This window comes from Giraffa tippelskirchi, chromosome 14 (assembly GCF_054371585.1).
Source record: "Giraffa tippelskirchi isolate mGirTip1 chromosome 14, T2T-mGirTip1v1.2.pri, whole genome shotgun sequence".
In the NCBI taxonomy this organism is placed as follows: Eukaryota; Metazoa; Chordata; class Mammalia; order Artiodactyla; family Giraffidae; genus Giraffa; species Giraffa tippelskirchi.
The window spans coordinates 54,416,138-54,438,243 of NC_137288.1; the positions used below are offsets into that span (position 1 = coordinate 54,416,138).

The 22,106-nt window shown below is 44.5% G+C and overlaps 1 protein-coding gene and 1 long non-coding RNA gene across 4 annotated transcripts in view; one reads left to right on the top strand and one right to left on the bottom strand.

The window, feature by feature from the left end:
• The window catches only part of PIEZO2 (piezo type mechanosensitive ion channel component 2), a 245,990-nt gene that overhangs the window by 187,185 nt on the left and 36,699 nt on the right, over window positions 1–22,106 (bottom strand). For all 3 annotated transcript variants that reach the window (XM_081561679.1, XM_081561678.1, XM_081561677.1), the window contains exon 2: window positions 18,245–18,340. In XM_081561679.1, the coding sequence (XP_081417805.1) occupies window positions 18,245–18,340 (96 nt within the window). The remainder of the gene's footprint in view (window positions 1–18,244; window positions 18,341–22,106) is intronic.
• LOC145534366 (uncharacterized) lies at window positions 863–4,609 on the top strand. The gene is made up of 4 exons (XR_014074499.1): window positions 863–1,013; window positions 1,415–1,481; window positions 2,932–2,998; window positions 3,475–4,609. It is a non-coding gene; the product is annotated as an uncharacterized LOC145534366 (long non-coding RNA).

A 22,106-nucleotide genomic window follows, 5' to 3' on the forward strand; every position in this document is an offset into this window, starting at 1 on the left:
TATATAATATCATACATATATATCATGATGGGTGGTGGTAGTGGTTTTGATCACTCAATCATGTCCGACTCTTTGCAACCCCAGGGACTGTAGCACAGCAGGTTCCTCTGTCCGTGGAATTTTCTAGGCAAGAATACTGGAGCGGCTTGCCATTCCCCTCTCCAGGGAATCGTCCCAGCCCAGGGATTGAACCCAGGTCTCCCACATTGCAGGCAGACTCTTTACTGTCTGAGCCACCAGTAAAGCCCATACATATACATACCTTCCTGTACACCTAAAATACTGTAAATCAACTAAACTTCAGTTTGCAAAATACATAATAAATAAAACTGGGTGAGAAGTAAAAATACGACAGACAGCACCACACTTGGTTTTCATCAGCTCAAATACAGTAAGAGGTCCTTGGCATCTTAGCTTCTGTATAACTTTCATCTCCAGATTTACTATAAAGCAGCATAGCCATAAAAACCATACCACCTATTCACATAGAATTCATCATGTTATATTTGGATAATGTAAAATACTTGCAGAGAAGAACCACAAGCCTTCAAACCGCTGAGCTGGCAGTATTATGTCTAAGGTGTATTTTCTTTCCCTGATTTTTAACTCAAACTTATTTAATGACAGGAAATTAAAAGGTAAGTATGCCCCTGGCAAGTGTAAGCCAGGGCCCTGATTTCAGACTCTCCATCCATTCCAAAAGTTTAGGCCCAATCCCATTTTGCCTTTTCCTTCACCATTTGCAACACTCATGAGCTCTGGGATGCAGTTCCCTGAATGAAAACCTCCTGCATGAAGACTGGACTGCACCTATGGGGGAGAGGGCATCGCACTGTGGTTACCTAGCAACACGGTAGTTAAGGAAGAACCCAGAATCAGAACCCAAAACATGAGTGCCTTTCTTGGCTCTGCCACTTCCTATTGGTGGTGCTTCAGATGAATTGTGCACTTCAATTTCTTCATTTGTAAAATGCAATAGAAAAGAATTGAAATGAGCTCCATGCAACCCTTAGGTACAGTTGAAACAGACAAATTAAATCACATATGATGCTTTTAGAAATTATAGACTTCAAAAACTTATGGCTACCAAAAGGGAAAGGTCGGGGTGGGGGGATAAATTGGGAGGCTGGGGTTAACAAATGCAAGCTATTATAATTAAAATAGATAGTGAACAAGGACCTTCTGTATAGCACAGGGAACTCTGCTTAATATTCTGTAATAACCTATACAGGGAACAGAATCTGACAAAAGAATGGATAAGTGTATATGTATAACTGAATCAATCTGCTGTACACCTGAAACTAACACTGACACTGTAAATCAATTACGCTCCAATATAAAATAAAAAGTAAGTTAAAAAAGAAATTATAAAGGGCATTTATTAATTTTTCAATTTTTTTTCCATTTCTTGAAGATAATGGAGAAGACAGTAAGGATCATGACCAACACCACTGCAGACTTGACCAGAAGTGGATGGATAAGTGAGTTCTTACACAAAATACCAGACCCAGGGGGGCACTGCCTATAGCACAACTGATTCACAAAATTAGTCCTCACAAGACTCACACTGTCTGCAGGATTTCACAGTGAAGATGAAAAGAATGGAGGAGGGAAGTTCAGAAGAGAAAGAAAGGAAGTGGGAAGGAAATACCCTTGGACACTGAGAGTCATAAAGCACCAGGCACGGTCTGCACACAGGCACAGGGGCCGGGCTGCTGGGCACGGATTAGGTGGCGGGAACACACGCTCTGCGGAATGTAACAGCCGGGCACTGAATGGACTTCTTCCCACAAATGAATCTTTCTATAGGCAGAAGGGGAAAAAAGCAGTGCCAAGTTCCAGGATAGGGTAGAGACATCATTTTAACAGACTTCTTGAAAACCCAGGCTGCTTTGGGGAAGTTTCTGTGATGTCCCACAATCTGGCTTTATGTTACGGTATTTCACTCCTTGCAAACATTCAGGCGAATGTTCTGAGTTCTCCTAACTCATTCTGTCCTCTTCTCTCCTGGACATAAATAACCCCCTTCTGACATTGGATCTATTGAAAATGCACGCTAACACACTCCCACACATGCACACACACACAATTTCTTCTCCACTCCATCACCACCCTCAGGTTCAAAACTTAGCAAAAACCAGCTAAAGTACTGATATGTTAAGATCTCCCAAGGATATCTCTTCCTGACGCTTTATTACAAACAGTAAATACAATTGCATTAACCCCCCAACCCCCTCCCCCAAGACGCACAGACTCGGACCCTTTAACAGAGAGCCTCACAAATCCAACAGCCTCAGATAAACTGCCACCTGGAGAGTCACGTGTTCATCCCACCCAGATGGCATGCACTTGCTTGCACATTTCAGAAGACATCACAGAAACAGACAGGGTTGTTGGCCAAACACTGTCTGAAAAACAGACTACAAATCAATGACACTCAAGTAAAATCAGAGCTTTCAGGAACTGCCCTCCCATCCTCTTTAGTTACAGAATATATAATATACATTTATATATCATTTATATCATGGTGGCTCAGACAGTAAAGAATCTGCCTACAATGCAGGATACCTGGGTTCAATCACTGGGTCAGGAAGATCCCCTGGAAAAGGAAATGGCTACCCATTCCAGTATTCTTGCCTGTAGAATTCCATGGACAGAGGAGCCTGGCGGGCTACAGTCCAGGTGGTTGCAAAGAGTAGGACACGACTGAGCGACTAACAACTCAAACTTTAGCTACTTGTGCTGTTACTCATCATATTCATCATATTATTGACATGATCTCACACTTATCCATCATAATATTCATCATATTATTGACATGATCTTACACTTATCCATTGACTGTTAATTTCCAAGTATAATCTCAGGATTAGATGGGAAACTCCTTGAATTTAGAGACGTTGACTTATTTACATTTCTTTGTATCCTGAGTCCTAGCTTAGAAAATCTCCAGTGAAGACTTCAGAGATGACGGGTATCCTGAGAATACAGTGAGAAGGTAAATGTCACCACCACTGTTGATGAGATAACTGTGTCTCGTGTCTGTGGTGTCATTAAGTTAGTTACCTCCCTGTAAGTTTGCTGCCATTCCTGAGTGAGAGCTTGAGAGGACTTAACCTGGAACACTGAGATGCTCAGGACTGCATCGTTCATATAGAAAATGCATCGTCTACTGTTACCTATGTGCTTATATAGATTACTTCCTAACTTTATACTTAGGATAGGGTACTTCCCTTTCTGAAATGTTTTCTCCTACCCTCGGAGCTCTACCCCTCAAATGAACCTCATTGTGGAGGTGAAAAGTGTGTTTTGGTTTCATCATTAAGTTCTTGCACTTAGGGCTACTTTCCTTTCTAGGATGTTTGATTGGATTCCATCAGTCTCCTTTCCCCAAAATGCTTGTTTTTCATAACTTAAATTCAAACAGTACTCACAATAAATGGTTACTCAAAATTACTTTTTTTTTTTTAATAGGAAAAACGGTATCAATGAGGCCAAGTAAGTGCGGTTAGTGGGAACTGCCTAAAAGGCCCTGAAATGCCACGGTTGTAGCTGTTTTGGACAAAGCGGCTCCCTCTGGTGGAAACAGAACCTTCTCTGGATGGACTGGACCAGATCACACAGCCCAGAACCTGGGGTGTCTTCTGAAGATGCAGGAACAGGGGAGGAGGAGTCTACTGTTGGTATTTGGATGGTCCATGGCAGGTGGGAAAACTGAATCACTGAATGGTTTATCTTCAGTTAAACTGCTCTAATCACTGCCCCCAATCCTCTGGGGTGACTGGCCAGGGGGAACCTGAATGGTGAGGTACAGCCACATATGAGCACTTGGAGATTAGATACAACTCACATGCTCCCCAAATTCAATCTTGAGGCTCCAAGATGGAGGAGAAAGAACAAGCCTACCAAGTGCAGGAGCTGCGAGGCCCACGCAGATTAAAGGAGGGGTGACTGGGCCGCATGGCCCTCAACCCACGGAGGAACAGATGCGATTTCAGAACGAACAGCACACAGAACCCCTCCTGAGATCCAGACACTCACTCTAATTGTTGCTAAAGGTCAGTGGATTTTTAAACTAAATAGTTGGAATTGGAGGAAATCTGATGTTCGTCATTGTTTATTTTACCACATTATTTGCCCGCATCTGTGGGTTTTTTTGTGTTTAGACTAAATTTGTCCCTTTTCCTGCTCTGTGAATTGTATGGATCTTCTTAATGTGAGAAACAGTACATATTACTGAATTGTTTGAATACGACTTAAAAATATATAACTGCTCTAAAATGTAGAGAACTGACTAAAACAGCCTATGAGGAACTCATCTACTTGTTACACCTTCATGTAATTCTTGACACAGTAACATTTCTGCATTCAATATCTATATTGACACTTTGTGCAAAATTCAGCTGCATCAGAAATTATAACTTGCCTGTAGCACAGGGAACTCTACCCAGTGCTCTGAAGTTCCCAAAATAGGAAGGAAATCCAAAAAAGAGGGGATATATGCATACATATAGCTGATTCACTTTGCCGTACAATAGAAACTACAACACTGTAAAGCAACTATACTGCAATAAAAGTTAATTTTTAAAAAGTTATAACCTGAAACTGAGCAGAAAGAGTGTCTCCTCCTCATTCCAACCAGGTTCCACTGTCCTGGTAGTGGGGCCATATTCTGAGCTCCTGGCATATGGTGACTGTTCACACATCTATGTTCTCTCCAGGAGAGACTTGGTCCTTAAGGAGGAAGGCATTCTTGGGCATCCTGTATCCATCGCGCCCGAGAGTCCTAATGTGTGTTCATTCAGGTCAATCCTAAGCCCCACATTCCAGTGCAAAACATATACCTTTAACTCTCATCAGGGCTTCCCAAGTGGCACAAGTGGTAAAGAATCCGCCTGCCAATGGAGGAGATGCAAGAGACTCGGGTTCAATCCCTGGGTTGAATGATCCCCTGGAGTAGGAAATGGCAACACACTCCAGTATTTTTGCCTGGGAAATCCCATGGACAGAGGAGACTGGTGGGCTGCAGTCTATGGGGTCACAAAGAGTTGTACACAACTGTGTGACTGAGCATGCACACACACATACAACTCTTGTTGCTTGCAGCAGTGACACTCAGTGATGATGCCCTGAACACTGAGTGGATAATACTGACCACAGGTCCTTGGGGAAACACAGTAGGATCCTGGAAGCCTCTGGTTAAAACATTTTCATCAACTGATCAATATGTAACCTGTTTAGAGACACCTTATTCAATACCTATTGCAGATTCATCAACATTGAACTCACGGCCAACAATGCTGTGACTCCTGCTTGAATGTAGGCTCTCTGATAAATGTATTTTCCCCACAAGGCACATCCCAGCCTCCTTTTTGTTTCACTTAAAAATAATTGAATTCAGATATGTATCAGTATAAATATTGATATATATTATATTATTTTCAGATTATTTTCTATTATAGGTTATCATAAGATATGAAAGAGATTTCCCTGTGCTATATAGTAGGTCTTTGTTGTTCATCTGTTTTATATACAGCAGCTTTTATCTACTAATCCCAAACTCCTAATTCATACCTCCCTAATCCCCTTTCCCTGTGGTAATCATAGTTTTTTTCCATGTCTGTGAGTCTTTTTTTGTTTTATAAATAAGTTCATTTGTATCATTTCTTTCAATTCTACACATAAGTGATATCATATGATATTTATCTTTGTCTGACTTACTTCACTTAGTATGGTAATATCTAGGTCCATCCATGTTGCTGAAAATGCCATTATTTCATTCTTTTTTATGGCTGAGTAATATTATACTATGTATACATACCACATCCTCTTTATCCATTCATCTGTCAACGGACATTATGGTTGCTTCCATGTCCTGGCTACTGTAAACAGTGCTGCTATGAACATTGGGGTGCATGTATCTTTCCGAATTAGAGTTTTCTCCAAATATATGTCCAGGAGTGGGATTGTATATTCATATGTTCAACCTTCCTGAGCTCAGGAAGTGCAGTGCACTTGAGGACATTTTAAGCAGCAATATCACCAACACAAAGAACAAAAACGTGGTATGTGTGGCACTAACTAGTGTCCTGTTCACAGTCTGAGCTGAACCCAAAAGGAGACCTGGTCTTGACCTTCCTCAGCCGCACATGCATGGCTGGTAGCTCCAATTTCCTGCCACTCCTCAAGGGTCCAACCATGACCATGAAAGCACTGTGAGCGTCACTTGGGGGTCACAAATGAATTTTAGTAGGTAGATGAATTCACAAACACAGAACATGCCAATGATAAGGATCAACCTATTCTAAAAAATTAAACAACCTTTTGTTTTACCAACTCGAGAGTAAATTTCTGGATTTTGGAGCTATGTTTTCTTTTGTTCTCTGTGGTATTGCCAGTTCTCAACATGTTATTTATAAGAGTAAATGCCTCATCAATATTTGTCAGATGACTGACTGAATGAATGAATGAATGAATCGACACTTCATCTGGCCCCCCACTCAGCATAGGTCTATCTTCCTGTGACAGGTGGTCCCCAGAATTAATACAGGAGACTTGTTAATTCAGACTCTTGTTGGAGCGTTACACACAGAGACCAAACAACAGTAAAATTCTGGACCACAAATATGTTTAATTCCCCAGGTAACTACCCCCCACCCCCTCCTTCAATGCAACAAGCCAGTGTCTCATTTCCAAACAAAAATCCAAGCCCAGCCCCATGTCCAGAAGCCTGGCCTCTGGCTCCCTTTGGCTTGTGCACAGGCCCACGACAGGCCCTGGCTGCTGAATATTTGATGAGCAGCATCTGGCTGAACAACAGAGCAGTCCCTGCCACCTACAGACAGACACAGCCCACCAGCCCCCATCACACTGTCAGCTCCTCTGATGGACAAGTGTTTGCTCCACTCTCACCTTCATGAATAAGCAGCCAGCACAGCCAGCATGCACGATCACCCCTTTCCAATAAGCTGGCCGTCGAATGAGCTTGGCGGCAAAGAGATGATTAATCCTTACCTATTGCACAGTCTGCAAGCAAGTAATTGAGAAGCAGAGGAAAAGCAGAGCGGTACGGCATCTGGGACGGGAAGACCTGGTCCCGCAGCTATGGTGCCCATCGCTCTGCTGTCCAGACCCGGCCTGGCCATTAGCCCTTCCTCCACTTGCCTCTGCGTCTCCACTGAGATAAAGTGGTGATGGATCTCTGTGGCCTCGGGGTGGCCGGGTCTCTCTGGGGAGACGAAGCAGGAACTTAGAGGCTAACTGCTGCCTGGTGGTCACTCAGGGCTCATCTCAAGGATGCTGGGGGGTCAGGAGGGGAGTTGACAGGATTGTATCGAGTAAACAAATGGGACTCATCTTCAGAAGACGGTGTGTTGCTGTAAAACATGCCTTTTCTGTGCTCTCTCCTTTTCCCTGCAGGATCACTGCTGCCGCCTCCCCCATGGGACCCCTTCCCCCGGAAGCACATGATCCTGTACTGGAGTATTTTTTTTCTTGGTCAGCAAAACAGGGGTCAGAATTCAGGCTTCACACACTCTCTTGGCAAGGACCCTGTGTCAGAGGCTCTTAGATGATCCGCCTTTAGTGACCCTCTCTTAGATGTCTATATACAACACAATCTATAGAATGAGATAAAGAAATGTGAATGGTCTTTTAGTCAACACATGATAAATTAATAACTTTTAAGCATTCAGAAAAATATATCCTTGGGATCCTCTTCTCTGCTTAATGCTGAGAAAATATCCTAAATGGTGTTTGCAGTACAATAACCATCCACTTACATTGTCACAAGGCAGCTGGATTATATGCAAAAATCTCTCCACTTATTTTCACTCTGTATTAATTTTATAATAAAACCAGTAGAATGTGGGAAATGCCTGGGTTGGTAACTGAATTATTTATTTTAGAAGCTTTCACTTATTGGATCAATTTTTTTTTAATGTTCATTTCAGGAATTATTCATGAACCTCTGTGTGTTTCTCAGCTTCCTTTTCTGTAAAACATAAATAGTATGGATTCCTATTTCATGGGGTGTTGGGAGGACTCAATGAGGTGTAGAAAGCTTGGGGGAGCCGCCTGGCAGACACAAGCCCTGCGTGCGTTACCTAGTGGTTCTTCCAATTAGCAATTAGCACTGCTTGAAACTTAAATGTAAGTCTTCATCTGAAAGGGTTCTTTTGTATGAATCTATGCAAACATACGTGAGTCTGTTTAAGAGAAATAGTTATATGCAAAGCAAAGCCTAGACTCTAACAAGTCAATCCATCAAAAATTAGTCTCGTCCAGACTGTGAAGTAAATCAGCTTTAAAACTGAAGCAAATGGACTCCAGATACACAGAGAAGCAAATCAAATCAGCTGAACCCTTTCAAAGGGAAAATACATTTTTCAAGTAAAAGGGATGACCTCCTCCTCTGAGCTCTTTAACCATTTATTCAGCACAAGCACAGGACACGGTATCCATGAGCTTGACTCCACGGCAGATGACTTAGCGTTCTGTCCAGGACCAGCATGTGGACTCAACATGGGGGGAAAAACCAGGACCCTGGGAACTGAAGGAACCTGCTGCCCAGGAATGTGTTGTTAATGCACATCCTGTGCTATTTCTTAGTGTCCAAATGCCCAGGACAGCGCTGGTGTGGGGCACCAGTGTGTGTCTGTCAAGTGAATAAACAAGAGAAGAGTCATTTCCAGCCTGAATCAGCAAACTGACATCCAATTCAGGCCCCTCACCCACCCCCGACTTTGTCATGATGAACAGCACCTTAATCACAGGTGAGGTCACACTGCAGATTTGGTTGATCACAGCCAAATAAAGTACCAAGTTCAGGACTTCTGAGAACATCTCCTGACTCATATAATAATATGACCCTGTGTTTCCTGAGGTGAGAATTATATGTGTGCCTGAAAGTTCTGTGTCACTGAATGCTCTTTGCCAAATTCAAAATAACCACCCCCCAAAAAAGAACAGATAAAATAACTTAAAAATCTTACCATTAATGTATTAAAAAATTCAAGAAGCAAGCCTCTCATCATTTTGGTAGCATTCTGTTTGGTTGAGCTGATATTGATAATAAAGCACTTATCCCCAAATAATTTGCTCAATTAAATATTTCCTTGCCTTTTGCTTTATGATGACATAATAAACCACAGTAATAATAAGCTTAATGGTATAAAGAGTAACAGTGTTTTTAACAAAAACCAGATGCCAGCAGTTTAAAATATCTGCTACTATTTCCTCTCTGACATCTAAACACAGCTTTACAAGTTACAGACCGCTCTGCCTCTTCACATCGTCAAATGCAGCATCATTTTTCTTGTCTCAGGAGCCTTCAGTGACTCTGGTAAAGTGTTTCCTGGGTCAGAACATGAGGGTGAGGCCTTCTGGTGATTACTTTACACACAAACACACACTATCCTATGATGATTACAATTTCCTCTTAAACTAGGATCCTGTTCAGAGCTGAAGAGAATAAAACATTTTTCCCCATTATTTTCGAACGACTTTGTCAACAGTTTACGAAAATGAACCTGACCTGCTAAATTGCTCACCTTTGTCTTCAAAGCACAATGAAGCCTCTCTTTGACCACCCACCTTCTAACACTATCCTCCTTCCAAATGTTGAAAGAGATCCAAATTATGAGAAAAAGAGCTTTTTAATGACTTTTGAGTCATAGTAAACATAGGCAAATACAGCAGGGAAATTGCTACCTTTCTCAAAATAGCACAGAAAAGTTATGTAGAAAAATAAAGATACTTTAGAAATCCACCCCTTTAACAAAAGGAGAAAATTTTCTTCACAAAAACCACATTGAAAAATATTTGGAGAGCATATCCTGAAAGTTTGGTCCTTTTGGTTTCCTTTGGCGACCAGACTGCCTCAGCCAGGTCGGGACCCTCATGTGAGCTTCACCTGCTTCAGGAGGACCTGGGTTCCATGACCGAACAGGGAGACCTAGGAAGACCCACCCAGGTACCCAAAGCCCTTCCCTCCCCTTCACCTCCAGGGCTCTGTTCCCACCTACGAGTCGTTCAGTCTCAGAGAAGGCTTCTGGTGAGTGAGGGTCCCCGAGCCAAACAACAGCTTTGTGGTTAGAAATAATTATCCACCATAGACAACCCTTGTCTCTGGTCCTTCAGTATGTTTGTGTGTGCATGTGTATGTGTGTGCACGTGTGTGTGTGAGAGAGAGACACAATATGCCACCTGTGAACTGATTAGATGATGATGCTTCTAAGATATCTTCGCTGCAGGTCAACGATTAGTGTTGCCCAAAAAGCATTGTAGTCTTGACATTTGGAGAACTCCTTCTCAAACAGCCCCCAATAAGTAAATGACTCTCCCCACCAAAAAAAAAAAAAGAATAGAGAAGACCCCCTCTTACCCTCCCCAGCCTGCAGGAGGGCACGAGAACTAAGACAAGATGCTGGCAGGACTGAGCAAGGAGACAGAAGCGATTTACAGCAAAGTCCACATCCCACACCAGATTGTGGCTCTCACCCCAGACCCCAGACACTTCACTGATAAAGTAAGAGCTGTCCTTGCATGCAAGGATGTAAATAAAACTCTCTGTTGAAACCAACCGAAAAAGACTCAGGACTCTGAACATCTACAGAACCAAAATCTAAGAAAGTATGATCAGGTGCCTGGAACCAGACGGTGAGTCCCAGCCTTATGGGGGGAAGTGCTCCCTGACGGGTGGAAAGGCTGATGAGGTGGGACAGGAACTGGTCAGGGGTCTAGACTGTCCTAAAAGTGACTGAGTCTCACCAATCTCGGTGGCAGGAGGAGAGTGCAGTCACACCAGCCCCTCACCATACAGGTTTCTAGCTGGTTAAGTAGATTTATAACCCAGTGGGTTTTTTCATTCCAGAATGGAGGGGGGGTTCCTGTCATTTCAATCAATCATTTTGCATCCTCTAATTAAATGAGGTCGTGTGTAGGGAGCACTCACTGCAGCTCCTGACACATAGGAAACTGACCTGCTCTTAGCACCCTCAGTCCCCAGGCCTCTGAAGACACTCCACCCAACTCTCTGGTCTGGGCCAGGTAGGCACGGCCAATGGCTGTGGTCAAGACTTCAGGTAGATTGAGCTAATCAGTACCTCCTTCAGGATGCTGCCTTCTGGTTCCCCCATCTCACTCTGCCCAACGTCTTAGTCTCATACATCCACACATCCATATGAACCCATTACAGAAAGATGTTCCATTTTTTGTCACTCATGTGTATCACCCAATAAATCTTAAGCCTCCTCAGTGATCATGAGGCATGACCTTCAAACACTGTTTTATACTCAATACTCTGGGTTTTGTCTTTATTCTTTTCTAAAATTGACATAACTAATTAATCATCAGTTTTTTCCCCGTAAAAGTTGACTCCAAATACTATCACATCAGACCAACCTTAAAAGGATGGTAGCTTGCCACCATGAAGCCTGCATGCATGCATGCTAAATCACTTCAGTCATGTCCAACTCTGTGTCCCTATGGGCTGTAGCCCGCCAGGCTCCTCAATCTGTGGGATTTCCCAGGCAAGAATACTGGAGTGGGTTGCCATGCTCTCCTCCAGGGGAGTTTCCCAACCCAGGGATTGAACCCATGTCTCCTGCATTGGCAGGCAGATTCTTTACTACTGAGCCACCTGGGAAGCCCACCATTGAAGCTACTTAAGGCAAAGTCCAGAGGAGACTGCAGAGGATTAACCTGAGATTGGTTTAAAGAAATGACAGCATCACTGAAATAAGTCCATGGCTTCCAAAGACAGCTTCTTTGACAGAGCTACCCTTCAATGAAACACACAAGAGCCAGCATGCGTGGGAGACCATGACAGTGAAGAACCATGCTTTCTTCTCGTTTTTATTTTCCACAAACCCAAACACAGTGTTTTGTGAAGGGCAGTGTTTCAATTAACATTTGTTGAAAGAAATAAACAATCACACTCAATAAGATGTATTTTCTATATAATATCCACATGTCATCAATCTGCACTGAAGCAAATTAAAAGATCTCCTCTCAACAAACCCATATCGTCTCTCCAGACCCTTGTAACAAGAGCCTGGTAATCTATCAGCCAACAAGTATTTATTCAGTGATTAGGCTTCCCTCTGTGCTTGCAATACTGAGAACAAGGTTCTGTCCTGGGCACGGGTCAGACAACACAGGGGTTAAGAGCATGACCACCTACACAGTACCTGTGTGTTCTGGGCTTGTTAACAAGAAAGTCTGGATATCACACAATTCTTAGCTGATATTTAAAGAGCACTAGGAAATATCTTGAGGTTAGGACTAGCTATGAAATTGAGGATATCTTTTTTAGGTGTTAGTTCTCAAAGGTCTCGTAGGTCTTCAAAGAACCGTTCAACTTCAGCTTCTTCAGCGTTACTGGTTGGGGCATAGGCTTGGATTACAGTGATACTGAATGGTTTGCCTTGGAAACAAACAGAGATCATTCTGTCGTTTTTGAGACTGCACCCAAGTACTACATTTCGGACTCTTTTGTTGACCATGATGGCTACTCCATTTCTTCTAAGGGATTCCTGCCCACAGTAGTAAATATAATGGTCATCTGAGTAGGAAGTCAAGAAACACCTGGAGTAATAGGCAAATTTGGCCTTGGAATACAGAATGAAGCAGGGCAAAGCTAATAGAGTTTTGCCAAGAGAATGCACTGGTCACAGCGAACACCCTCTTCCAACAACACAAGAGAAGACTCTACACTTGGACATCACCAGATGGTCAACACCGAAATCAGACTGATTATATTCTTTGCAGCCAAAGATGGAGAAGCTCTATACAGTCAGCAAAAACAAGACCGGGAGCTGACTGTGGCTCAGATCATGAGTTCCTTATTGCAAAATTCAGACTTAAATTGAAGAAAGTAGGGAAAACCACTAGACCATTCAGGTATGACCTAAATCAAAACCCTTATGATTATACAGTGGAAGTGACAAATAGATTTAAGGGATTAGATCTGATAGAGTGCCTGATGAACTATGGACAGAGGTTCGTGACATTGTACAGGAGGCAGGGATCAAGACCATCCCCATGGAAAAGAAATGCCAAAAAGCAAAATGGCTGTCTGAGGAGGCCTTACAAATAGCTGTGAAAAGAAGAGAAGCGAAAAGCAAAGGAGAAAAGGAAAGATATTCCTATTTGAATGAAGAGTTCCAAAGAATAGCAAGGAGAGATAAGAAAGCCTTCCTCAGCAATCAACGCAAAAACATAGAGGAAAACAACAGAATGGGAAAGACTAGAGATCTCTTCAAGAAAATTAGACATATCAAGGGAACATTTCATGCAAAGATGGGCTCAATAAAGGACAGCAATGATATGGACCTAACAGAAGCAGAAGATATTAAGAGGTGGCAAGAATACACAGAAGAACTGTACAAAAAAGATCTTCATGACCCAGATAATCACAACAGTATGATCACTCACCTAGAGCCAGACATCCTGGAATGTGAAGTCAAGTGGGCCTTAGAAAACATCACTACAAACAAAACTAGTGGAGGTGATGGAATTCCAGTTGAGATATTTCAAATCCTGAAAGATGATGCTGTGAAAGTGTTGCACTCAATATGCCAGCAAATTTGGAAAACTCAGCAGTGGCCACAGGACTGGAAAAGGTCAGTTTTCATTCCAATCCCAAAGAAAAACAATGCCAAAGAATGCTCAAACGACTGCACAATTGCACTCATCTCACACGCTAGTAAAGTAATGCTCAAAATTCTCCAAGCCAGGCTTCAGCAATAGGTGAACCATGAACTTCCAGATGTTCAAGCTGGTTTTAGAAAAGGCAGAGGAACCCGAGATAAAATTGCCAACATCCACTGGATCATCAAAAAAGCAAGAGAGTTCCAGAAAAACATCGATTTCTGCTTTATTGACTATGCCAAAGCCTTTGACTGTGTGGATCACAATAAACTGTGGAAAACTCTGAAAGAGATGGGAATACCAGACCACCTGACCTGCCTCTTGAGAAACCTGTATGCAGGTCAGGAAGCAACAGTTAGAACTGGACATGGAACAACAGACTGGTTCCAAATAGGAAAAGGAGTACGTCAAGGCTGTATATTGTCACCCTGCTTATTTAACTTCTATGCAGAGTACATCATAAGAAATGCTGGGCTGGAAGAAGCACAAGCTGGAATCAAGATTGCTGGGAGAAATATCAATAACCTCAGATATGCAGATGGCACCACCCTTATGGCAGAAAGTGAAGAGGAACGAAAAAGCCTCTTGATGAAAGTGAAAGAGGAGAGTGAAAAGGTTGGCTTAAAGCTCAACATTCAGAAAACTAAGATCATGGCATCTGGTCCCATCACTTCATGGGAAATGGATTGGGAAACAGTGGAAACAGTGTCAGATTTTATTTTGGGGGGCTCCAAAATCACTGCAGATGGTGATGGCAGCCATGAAATTATAAGACCCTTACTCCTTGGAAGGAAAGTTATGACCAACCTAGATAGCATATTAAAAAGCAGAGACATTACTTTGCCAATAAAGGTCCTGTCTAGTCAAGGCTATGGATTTTGCAGTACTCATGTATGGATGTGAGAGTTGGATGGTGAAGAAAGCTGAGTACCGAAGAATTGATGCTTTTGAACTGTGGTGTTGGAGAAGACTCTTGAGAGTCCCTTGGACTGCAAGGAGATCCAACCAGTCCATCCTAAAGGAGATCAGTCCTGGGTGTTCACTGGAAGGACTGATGTTGAAGCTGAAACTCCAATACTTTGGCCACATCATGTGAAGAGTTGACTCATTGGAAAAGACCCTGGTGCTGGGAAAGATTGGCGGCAGGAGGAGAAGGGGACGACAGGGGATGAGATGGCTGGATGGCATCACTGACTCGATGGACATGAGTTTGGGTAAACTCCAGGAGTTGGTGATGGACAGGGAGGCCTGGTGTGCTGCAATTCATGGGGTCACGAAGAGTCAGACATGACTGAGTGACTGAACTGACTGAACTGATGAAATGGAGATTGCTAAATCTAGCTCACTCTGACATTCAAAGTAATAACGTCATCCTTCAAAATAACAGTCATGTTATCATTAGTCAGTGTGTGCTGAGTATACACAGTATACGGACTTTTACATCTCATACATTTTACCACTTATGTTCCATCCAAACAAAATACCAACTGTTCCACCACAATGGGGATATGCACTATGCATAGGCATAGGGAACTTCATACACATCTAGTTAAAGAATTTAATATCTCACTAACTTGGAATATTTGGGCCACCTGAAGTTAACTACATATTAGCTCCTATTTAATGGAGTGAAAGTCTCAATTTAAATGCAAAGCCCACTGCTAAGCAAACAGCAATCGAAGATTTCCTGGCCTTCCTTCAGCATCGCAGGCTTCAACAAAATCCCTAACGTTGTAAGGAAAGCATACAACATTCTGATTTCTTCAATTATTCATAATCCCCCGATCCCCAGTAAATCTAAAGTAGCAAACTCCCAGGACCTATTACCCCACCCCCGAGCTTCTGTCTCCAGAGGAGAGACAGGTGTGAGTGATCAAGTGTCCTGCGACATTTGCTCTTGTGGAGGCCGAGGGAAGCAGAGGACGAGGGCTGGGTTCCTAGATGCCAAGAACTCTAGACTCTGAAAACAAATGCACTCATTCATTCATTCTGTAAATATTGATGGATGGACGGCTAGACACCAGGCGCTGTCCCCGGTCCTGGAAACACAGTCGCAAACAAAAGAGCAAAACCCTCGCCATCTTCAAGGTGGTGCATAAGGAGGGACTCCATAAATAACTGCACTAAAGTGGGCTCTGGCTCAGCCTCTGGGGAGGCCTGAGTGGACGAGGGGACAAGGAGAATGTCGGAGGAGCCAAGAGAGTTGGGAGGGTGGAGATTCCCAGCCCAGAGAGAGGTGCTTTGCTGAGACCACCCTGAGCCTAGACTACACTGACATCTGACTCTTGCTGAGAAATCCAAGGAGAAAGAAGAGAGAAGCAATTTGCACACTGACTTACTAAGGGTTCCCATCCTCTGAGCCCTGACTGTGCGCACCCACCTATGTGTATATATGTGGGGGGATGTGTGCGTGTGTGCATGTGGGGGCGTGTACATGTGTGTGCAAGTATGTATGTGTGTGTGGGAGCATGTGTGTGTGTGTGTGTATATATGTGCACGTGTGTGCATCCATGTGGCAGAGGCCCTGAATGGCAGGCAAAGCAGATGCTCTACAGTTCTCTCCCAGATGACACTGGACCTTCCTACCCGTTTGTGAGAAATGTGTGTGAACAGTAACTTGAAAGGCTGAATGTGTGTGACCTCGAGACTTCTGCAAAGCCACATGGCATCACCCCTCCAGGTCCACCAGGTCCACCAGGTTCACCACCGTCTATGTGGATGCCACACAGGCATCTTCCTGGACCATGTGACTTGAACCCTGGACCGCAGCCCCGCTAGAAATGCCTGGGCTGGGTGCCTCCAATCACAGAAGCAGAACTGCCAGACTGTGAGTCCTATGAGTTCATAAAGACCATGTGGGGCCTCCCTCCCTCCAGTCCCTCTGCAATTCCAGACACAGCAAATAGATAAGGTTGTGAGTCTCGGCTATGCCCCTTGGCGCTGAAAGACAGGAAGGAAGCGAGGACAGGACACACAACCCCAAGCCCTGCCCCCGGGTACCAGCTGGAAAGATGCCTGTGGGCTCCCTCTGAGCTGCTGGTCCCTTGGCCCCGGGTGGGTGGGGTGTGTGTGGGGGGAGGCAGACTCCTGTGCACACGATGCTGTCTGTGTTCTGACCTGCGACACTCTGGGGATTCAGACATTTCTTCCCACACACAGAAACTGCTCTGCGTGTCTGATCTCATCCTTCACCTGTGTGTTTTCTGACCGAGTCACCCACTCTGTGCTCGGGCAGAGATGATGGGCCACGTTACACACACCTACCACCACAGAGACCGAGGCCCTGGGCAGAAAGGGGCTGGGTCACTTGGAAAGAAGGAAAGCCAGGCATCATCACTGAGTGTGACAAGGAAACCCCGTGACCTGGTTCCAGATTAAACAAGGGGACACCCTGACAGAAAAGCAACAGATCATTTAACTGAGGATAAACAGGTACTCATTTCTAAAGCACTTAATTCTAAAGGTGAAACCTTCTATCTTTAATACATGAACTCCCAACCATGAGGTAGGAGTTGCCTGTGTGTTACCATCTTGGTTCTGAGGCCAGAAGCTATGCTATTTAAATGTCTTTGTTTACGTTGGACTCTAGGAAGGAGGCTAGGGTGGGCGGGGTCTTGTAAACAACATATTTTTGGTCTGATAAGGATTTGTATAGACTCACATTTCTCTAGCCCTTCTTCACTGTGTGTACTAAGATTTAAGCGAATTAGAAGAGCTATTACTTAAATTCTTCCTAAGGCAGGAAAACCAACAGTGCATCTGCAGTCCTAACCATCAGGATGAACAATCAATTTAACAGTAGGGGGAGAACAGGAAAGACAGAGTCATGATTTACTACTCTGTTTACACCAGGACTTTACTGCTTTTCCTGAGAAGTCAGCACTGTGAGCTGGCACCATGGAGCCACGGCCATTCCCATGTCAAGCCTGACTTCCTGTCCTTTGCTATAAACACAGGGCCATCATTCTCACCTAAGACGTGGAGCACATTCCTGATTTCTTGTAATGGCATCGTTTCAAAAAAACAATTAATTCTATTAACTCAGTGCAGTTTAATTTCTCTCTTTGTGGAAGAACTTCAAATCAGACCAGCTTCCTCATCGGAGCCTCAGGAAACAGAGTCACTGTTTCTCTCTATGCCTTCAGGTTCCTGGAGAGCATTGGGGAAGGAGCTACGGGTTTGCAATCACACACTTGAAAAACTAGCACTGGAATCTGTGTCTTTCTGAACCTGACTGAGGCACACGTGGACAGATCCCAGCTGTGAAGAAGCCACGACCACCGGCTTCCTCCCCAGGCCTCCTGCTCATGTCCTAGCTTCACTTCCCACTGCCTACTCCCAGCACAGAGAACCTGCAGATCCACTTCATTTTCATGACCACACATTGAGTTCCAGAACCTTCCAGACCCTCTGCAAACCTACAAACGCAGGCTGGGGAACATGTGCAGGAAAAACAACTGCGAGTGACAGAAACGCGTCACCACCAAGCGCCCCAGCTCCCCACCGGACCGGCATCTCTCCTTTCTGATAACAACACCCTGGGGACCCCCAGATGTGCTCTGCCCTGGACCAGAGAGCGAGGGGCTCTTACCTTGCATGGTGGCTTTAGTCGGTTCCGAGAACAGGGGGATGAGCAGGAGGTAGATGAGGTAGACAAAGGAGAGCCCGTTGTACCGGAAGGCGCAGGCTGCGGGGAGAGAAGAAGGAGTTAGTCATGGTGATGGTGGCCTCAGGCATCGCAGCATCTGGCAGCCATGCGACCCCAGCGTGTCTTCCATTAGGAAGAAAACACAGCCACATCCATCTGTGCCCATCATCACGCGGAGCATGGTAAGAATGGGGGAATGACAATGTTCCCATCACCTAACCAGGAGGCAGCACCAGCACCCCTGGATGGAGGCATGAAATGTGTCACAGATGAAAAGTGCTGCAGAGACGCAGGGCGATGGGCTGTGAGCACGTAAGGTGTTCAGGGGTGGCTGTGGGTGGAAGGAGAGGTGAGACTGAAGGGAAAAACGAGAGAAGAAAGTCTTTGTCAAAGCCTCTGCGGCCAGGCTCGATCCCAGTTATCTCAGGAACCCTGTCTGACAAGGCCAGGCCCCCAGGCTCAGGGACCCACTCACTCGCTGGTCCTTTGAACAGATTCACAGGATGGAGAAGTATGGGGATGAACGTTCATCAGAGAGAATGCGGAGCTGACATCACTAGTCCCTGTCCACATGGATAAGAAGACATTTCAGGCAGATTACTCTGGAGACACATGCCCAGGATACATGAGTTCACGTAAGTGTCAGCGCACACCAGCAGTGCCCCGCGTCAAGCCTTCTCTGTGCATTACCTCTCACTCTCACCACCCTCCTTGCACAGATCCTGTTTTTATTCTCTCTACACATGACAAAGCAGCAGGAGTAGGAAGCACAGCCGGGCTGAGGTTGGAGCCTGTGAGCTCGTCCTGCTTCTGCGTCTCCATCAGGAAGTCTGGAAGCCTCCACTCCACATCCTCACCTGTCTGACTCGTCCCCAGGAAACCATCAGGAGCTCAGGGGGCCAGAACCTTCCTTCCACAGGATGCTTGTCACTGTTTTGGTTTTATATAACCTTGTTCTGTAAGGTATCAAATTGTTTACACTGGAAATGCGTACGCTGAGGACATTCCCAAACACTAACTCTGAAGAGGGAGAAGGAGAAGGCAATGGCACCCCACTCCAGTACTCTTGCCTGGGAAATCCCATGGACGGAGAAGCCTGGTAGGCTGCAGTCCATGGGTTAGCTAAGAGTCGGACACGACTGAGCGACTTCACTTTCACTTTCATGCATTGGAGAAAGAAATGGCGGCCCACTCCACTGTTCTTGCCTGGAGAATCCCAGGGATGGCGGAGCCTGTTGGGCTGCTGTCTATGGGGTCGCACAGAGTCGGACACGACTGAAGCGACTTAGCAGCAGCAGCAGCAGAAGAGGGAGAAATGAGCCCACTCCTGGGTTCTCAGGGCAGAGCCTTTAGGTCCCATTATTTATCACAAAGTCCCAAACACTTAAGGAGAGGCAGGGACGACCCAAGGAGGGTAGTCAGTTCAGTTGCTCAGTCGTGTCCAACTCTATAACTCCATGGACTGCAGCACACCAGTCTTCCCTGTCCATCACCAACTCCCGGAGTTTGATCAAACTCATGTCCATGGAGTCGGTGATGCCATCCAACAATCTTACCCTCTGTTGTCCCCTTCTCCTCCTGCTTTCAATCTTTGCCAGCATCAGGGTCTTTTCCAGCGAATCAGTTCTTCACATCAGGTGGCCAAAGTATTGGAGCTTCAGCATCAGTTCCTTCCAATAAATATTCAGGACTGATTTCCTTTAGGATTGACTGGTTTGACCTCCTTGCAGTCACCAAGGGACTCTCAAGAGTCTTCTCTAACACCACAGTTCAAAAGCATCAATTCTTTGACGCTCAGCTTTCTTTATGGTCCAACTCTTACATCCATACATATGTGACCCCCTGCTCCCATGAGTGGGCTGGACCTGGGGCTCCGAGTGACCAGAGACAGTGAAAGTACCAGGGTCCCTCTTGGGGGCTTCTATCCTGGGCAACCCTGGTCCCTGAGGGGAGCCAGCCACTGAGTTGCAAGTTGTCCCAAAGAGAGGCCCCAAAGGAAGGAGCCGAGGTCTCCAGCCAGCAGCCAGCCTGCACCAGCAAAGGAGGAGATGGGTGAGCCTGGAAGAGGGCCTCACAGGCTGCACCCTCACTGACCTTGACTGCCCTGATCAACCTTGACTGCAGCCCAAGAGAGCCTGAACCGGAGGCGCCTGCTGAACTTTCCCGGATTCCCCACTCCCAGAAACTCTGCAGCAGGGTTTGTTGCTTTAAGCTGCTAAATGTTTGGGTAATTTGTATGCAGCAACAGATGACTAATATACCCAAACTTTCATTAAAATAAAAAAAATCAAGCCACTTCTGAAAATCCACCTTCATTTATATTTGTCTGAAATTATCCAGTTTTATTGATGACAGTGGCCTAATTGCTGAATTTTCTGCTTTAGTTTATGTGTGAAGTTGCCACCCAGGAGTCACCTGAGCCTACGGGCAAAATACACCTTTGAACTTGTCAGCAAGGCACACTTGAGCTAGAAAAGCCTCAGAAGGCAAACAGCAACGCTCCCTTACCCACTGTAATGTGGTCATGGTCCACGACTTGGAATCACAGAGCACACCCCCTGCCTTTGTAAAAAGCTATCAGATGCTAGTACCCACACTTCTCACGGGCCCTTCAGGCACCTGGACCCCTGTCCTCTGCCTCAGGGATTTACTGTGGACACTACAAGTCTTTACAACACAGGTCAAGGTGTTCTAGGGGAAAAAAATTCTTCACTCTAGCTAAGAATGCACTCTTTCCCACTATTTCTACCTGGTTTCAACTATCCAAAATTAAATGGAAATTTCCCTCAAAGAATGACAACAGGAATTTTCCCCAAAAAAGACCTTGCCAGGCTTAGAGAGCTCACAATTAGAAACTGCATGATAACAAGTTATCAAGTAAAGAGCATTATCAACATTAGTACAGTCATTTGAACTGTAGACAACTGGACTGGTCCCATTAACAAATTCCATTTTCTAAAGGTGAAAACAGATAAACAGTAAGTAGGAGAAAACATAGATGTGACTTTGACAACTTAGAGTTTAATCAGTATAGAAAGGGAGAAAATCTCTTGCAAATGTGAAATTTTTAAGATGGCCACATAACATTTATAAAAAATACTTGTGTTGCAATGCACGTGTACTAGTTTACAATGTATTATATGATCACAAAGAGATTTATGCACACTCTAACTTCCACAATAACTGAAGGTAATAATCTCAGACTATGTTACTAAAAACAAGTGCCCTCAGAGCTGAATTTTTAGCAAAAATGTGTCCTCTCTTCCTCCACATCCTTCAGCAAGGCCAAAGAGGCCCCCACCATGAATCGCCTGCAAGATGACTGAGCTTAAATGTTTAGAACCTCCATCTCAACTAAGTACATTCTAAATACTCCTTAACAGCCTCAAAATGCTTTGTTTATTTTAAGTTGCCAGACCAGTAGATACACATTATTCAGAATAAGCAACTTCACTACCAAGAAACAAAACAGGGCTGTCAGGTCAGTGATTCTAGAACTTCTTTTTGTGTTTACACTTTCAATAATTTTCCTTCTGCCCTCTGAAGCCATCGATGGCTTTTAAAAGGATGTCCTCTCAAAACCATGGTGATTTTATAGAAAACAGTAAAGACAAGAGAAACAGCTGCAAAGTATTTACAATGCAGCAGAAAAAAAGCCCAACAATTGCAGATTTTTCCTAAGGAAGCAAAACCATCAAAGAAATGAGAGACAGGAAAGACTGCCAAGTCACCTTATTCATTGTCTGTTTGTGTAAAATTCTTTCCCCCAGGACATACTCCTGTGTTTTACATCTGGTGAAACCTA